Genomic DNA, 5000 nt, shown 5'->3' with positions numbered 1-5000 from the left:
AATAAATATTTTATACCACGGGTTCGCAGCATTACTCAACAATTACGTTTTTACCCAGAAATGATAGGGTTTTTTCCAAGATAGGAGATGGAATAACTCCATTTTCTTCATCTCGTCTATTCCGACAACACATCAGAAGGATGCACTGAATCATATATTAAAGGATACCGTGCCTGTCTTGTCGAAGGTTTAACTCACCATTGGCGCCAAAGATTTTATTCTTTATTTTGTCTTCTGGTACCTACTTCTCTATTGTTATTTTTTTTTTTCAGTCATTGAGTCCAATTTGCGATCCACCACCTCAAATCGGTATTATGTCAGGGTACGAAAATTTAATTGATAGCCAAAAAAGATATAATCATTCAGAGGGTGAGGAGGAGGAAATAAAAATGAAGAAGAAGAAGAAGAAGAAGAAGAAGAAGAAGAAGAAGAAGAAGAAGAAGAAGAAGAAGAAGAAGAAGAAGAAGAAGAAGAGAAGAAGAAGAAGAAGAAGAAGAAGAAGAAGAAGAAGAAGAAGAAGAAGAAGAAAGAAGAAGAAGAAGAAGGAAGAAGAAGAAGAAGAAGAAGAAGAGAAGAAGAAGAAGAAGAGAGAAGAAGAAGAAGAAGAAGAAGAAGAAGAAGAAGAAGAAGAAGAAGAAGAAGAAGAAGAAGAAGAAGAAGAAGAAGAAGAAAGAAGAAGAAGAAGAAGAAGAAGAAGAAGAAGAAGAAGAAGAAGAAGAAGAAGAAGAAGAAGAAGAAGAAGAAGAAGAAGAAGAAGAAGAAGAAGAAGAAGAAGAAGAAGAAGAGAAGAGAAGAAGAAGAAAGAAGAAGAAGAAGAAGAAGAAGAAGAAGAAGAAGAAGAAGAAGAAGAAGAAGAAGAAGAAGAAGAAGAAGAAGAAGAAGAAGAAGAAGAAGAAGAAGAAGAAGAAGAAGAAGAAGAAGAAGAAGAAGAAGAAGAAGAAGAAGAAGAAGAAGAAGAAGAAGAAGAAGAAGAAGAAGAAGAAGAAGAAGAAGAAAGAAGAAGAAGAAGAAGAAGAAGAAGAAGAAGAAGAAGAAGAAGAAGAAGAAGAAGAAGAAGAAGAAGAAGAAGAAGAAGAAGAAGAAGAGAAGAAGAAGAAGAAGAAGAAGAGAAGAAGAAGAAGAAGAAGAAGAAGAGGGATATGAGGAGGAGGAGGAAGAGGAGGAGGAGGAGGATAATTGGAAGAATAAAAAGAATTAGATGAAGCAGAAGAAGATGAAGAAGAATCCGTAAGCTTTTGTATGGTTTAAATGGTATAGTGAACGAGACGTTAAGCCGACAGGGACAACGCTTTTAACGGTCAGGAACTCATAACTTTACTCTTAGTGACAGAGCACGTGTAAAGAGCCTTCTCCAAGGACTCGACTTTGAGCTGCTTACATTGGGACTCGAAGCAAGTACCTTCTGATTAGAATCCGATTGTCATTCCTAAAGACTAATAGAGGAGAGAAGGAGGAGGGGGAGATGGGTAAAAAAAAAAAAATTTTCTAAATAAGAAAGTATTCTTCCAATTGCATGCTTACCTTTGTGATGATCCAAGGACATCCCAGGTGGCGTGACCATGCCGGGTGGGGGCGATCCAAGGGGGAAGAGCCGAGGTACATTATGGTGAGGGGGTGCCATCATCGGGGGCCAGGGCGCCCATACATTTTTATTGTTGTTATTGTTGTTGGGAGTGCTTTGTTTAGGGGTACTCCCTGTGAATTTTGAGGGGTCCAGTATGTCAACAACGCTAAATGCCGTGTGTTTAGTAGGGGGTTTGGTAGGTGTTGAGGTCATTGTTGTTGATGACGGAGACAACGATGATGATGGTGGTGGGGGCGGTGATGATGAAAGGGGTGGTGGTATTGTTGTTGTTGTTGTCCTTAATGGGGAACGAGATGAATTCCGAGACTGTTTTGGTGGCGATGGTGATGATAATGGAGATGATGATGGACTATTGGGCGACGGAGATCGTACCCTTTGAGACGTGGATAATGTGAGATCTTTCGGTGAGTTGCCATTGCTGATATTGCTGTTGTTGTTGTCTTTTGGAGATGCTGGTGATTGCTTGGTGTCTATTGAATGATTGTTAATCAATTCTGATTCGAGAGTAGGAGATGATATATTGTCTCTGTGAAACATTCTTGAAATTGTGGTGTTGTAGCGATTGTTGTTACTCAAAGTGTTCAATATTTTAGTTGGGTAATTACTATTACGAATGTCTGAGATAAAAGATGGTGTACTGTTTGAATGTATTTTATTGATTCCAGTTAATTGTGGAGATAACAATTGATGTTGTTTTTGAGATGTTAGAGGCGGTGATAGCGATGAAAGGGCTAAGGATAAAGGAAGTGAAGAACTGAATGATGAAGGTGTTGGTGTTGCAGATGTAAACATAGAGTTATTTTTATTACTGTTGCTGTTGTTACTATGAGATGCTGTTGGTGACAAAGAGGATGTTGGTGATAATGAAGATGATGATGATGATAATGATGACGACGACGATGAAGATAAAGGAGGTGGTGGCGGTAGGGATACAGGGGTAGGAGAAGGAGATGAGAGTCTTTCATTGTTTTCCTCGACTTGATCTGACGGCCGTGGTGTCGGGCTGTGAAAAACATCAACGCTACCTCCTGGACTCACGGAATGGTGATGATGATGGTGGTGATGATGAGGGTGGTGATGGTGGTGGTGGTGGTTGTGTAGGTGGTCCATATAGGATAAAGTAGGGCTTTTACTCTTGCGCCCTAAAGAAACGTCTGTTTCATTGATTGTGTTGTGAATCGCCTTAACGATGGAGGGTGTTGTTTTGATGGCGTTTTGATCTTGATTTCGTTCTTGTTTACCGTTGTTCGTGTTGTTACTCATAACGTTGTCTCCGTAAGAATGTAATCCTGGGATGGCCGAAGATGACAAAGATGAATTCTTGTGTTCAATCATGTTAGTGTTATGATTTATTTGAAACGATCGTGATTCAGGACTTGGTGATCTATGTTTACTGTCCGTTTGTTGTTGTTGTTGTTGTTGTTGTTGTTGTTGTTGTTGTTGTTGTTGTTGTTGTTGATCACGTTGTTTTTGTTGCTGTCTGTCGGCTTTGGTCAAGGCTCCCAATTTCATACCGCTCTTTTCATTGACGGAGGCAGGAGCTGCAGTTTTTACACGCATTTCTCTCATAGGTTTATCGATGGTATGGGCTATCGAAAACTATCGACTTGTGCATTTCTAAAAGAAAATCATATTAAAAATATATTTTGAAAAAACTGCTATACCAATTGTAAAACATAATACAACCTGATCAAGAACTGAAACTTTAACAAGCTAAGTTAAAGCCTACCTTTTTATCGACGTGAGATGTGCGTATACCCACTGCATAATTTGGAAAAGACATAATGTGTGTTTATTCTAAACAACAGTATTTGTAAAATACTGTAGTGCATTACAAAGGATTTCACATCATGATTTCTGTTGAGTACTTCAAATTAAATACAATGCTCACAATTCATGAAATTTACCTCCAGCTAAATCAGCCATAATTATATATATATATATTATTCAAGAAGTCATGTAAAATGTATCTTGCATTTCCTGTGATCGAATACGTAATGATTAATAATTTACGTATAGTCGACGAATAATCATTCGTTTTATTTATTCATATTGAACAGAAATTTAAAATATCTTGTTGAAACGTATATGTAAAAAATTGTGTTGAAAACCCCCTATGTCTCGGGAGTATTTATTGTTCGGGTCCTTTCGTTTGACGACAGTAGACATACACAAATTAAAAAGAAAAAAAGAAAACAAGCAAAAGACAACAACACACCAATCATTGTTAACATCGACTTCATAATACTACACAATCCAAAAGTAAAAAATGGATGCATGGTGAATTATAAGCAGTTATAATAAATTCCACAAATTCAAATGCAGTGAACCTCACAGTTTGTGAATATTAAGGTTTGTAACCATAATGCATATGTCAATCGCTTTGTACATTTTCTAAATTTATTTTTCAAAGAAGACACTGAAATCAATTCTCTAAAACCGGCCGTTGGTTATTCCGGCTTACAGGCAAGTACTGAAAATAGTTTGTGTTTGTGATGAGGGCTGTTGTTGTTTAACGATGGCCCACAAAGCAAAAACATGTCACATTATACCATGTCAAATTCAAGACAAAGCAAGCAATTAAAAAGCTAAACTTTGAATTTTATTCAATTATTACTCATGTTACTATCTAAATAGGACAAAATGGAAGCGTGGTGTAAACTAAAATCACTCTTGAAGTCAAATATAATTGAAGAAGTTACATCTTATTTAAATATTGATCTGATTACAACAAACATTATTAAGAACTAATAAACTGTAAATAGACACATTACCTATTCTTTCAGTTGACCGACTGAAGGTGAAAAAAAAAACCTTACAATCTTGATGACGATTCGACAGAGCAAACACAAATATATTTATCCTCCAAAGAATAAAACGGACTTCTTCAGTCTGGTGTGAATAATAAACTCGTGTCAACTCACTTTTGTTCGGAGGTGTGAAAATCACTTCTTACGCTACTAGCTCATCTCGCGTATCAATAGGATAAACCGATGTCTCTTTCTTTTCTTTCCACAGGGTGCTTGAATCCCTTAGAGTTTCGGGGAAAAGGGACACACCCACCTCCTCGGCATCTGTCCGTCAATCCGACCAGAAATCAGTTAGTACGGCCCCATCGCAGTAGCGGTTCTAATAGTTTTCTTAGCCGTAATGTCCTCAACGCACCATAAACCCCGCCCCCCTTCCCTCATCTACACGAACGGTCTGTTTGCGAAGCGATGCTAAGATCTAAGAACGAGATCCCGCGGCGTTCCTAACGTCAAAGCTGTTTCTAAATCCCACCCTCCGCTCGCTGGAACGACAGACGGGCTATTTTTCTTTGCTAAAATATCACCACCACCACCATCATCATCACCTCTACCACCAATGCTATAGTTTGGAGGAGAAATTGAAACAGAAGCAACATCAGCAGCAG

The 5000-nt window shown here is 38.1% G+C and overlaps 1 protein-coding gene across 2 annotated transcripts in view; it reads right to left on the bottom strand.

Annotated features, from left to right (window-relative positions):
- Nucleotides 1–4564, bottom strand: part of LOC144965601 (uncharacterized) — a 21773-nt gene extending 17209 nt beyond the window's left edge. Inside the window, exons 1-2 of one of the 2 annotated variants that reach the window (XM_078901139.1) lie at nt 4360–4564; nt 1522–3202 (exon numbers count right to left, since the gene is read on the bottom strand). In XM_078901139.1, coding sequence (XP_078757265.1) covers nt 1522–3154 — 1633 coding nt within the window. In that variant the 5' untranslated portion in view covers nt 3155–3202; nt 4360–4564. The remainder of the gene's footprint in view (nt 1–1521; nt 3203–4359) is intronic. The other variant, XM_078901140.1, reaches the window with a different exon arrangement.
- Nucleotides 4565–5000: the final 436 nt, after the last annotated feature.

This window comes from Berghia stephanieae, chromosome 2 (assembly GCF_034508935.2).
Source record: "Berghia stephanieae isolate SIO BIC M18660-M18661 chromosome 2, UCSD_Bste_1.3, whole genome shotgun sequence".
Lineage (NCBI taxonomy): Eukaryota > Metazoa > Mollusca > Gastropoda > Nudibranchia > Aeolidiidae > Berghia > Berghia stephanieae.
This window is presented reverse-complemented; position numbering and strand designations above follow the sequence as displayed.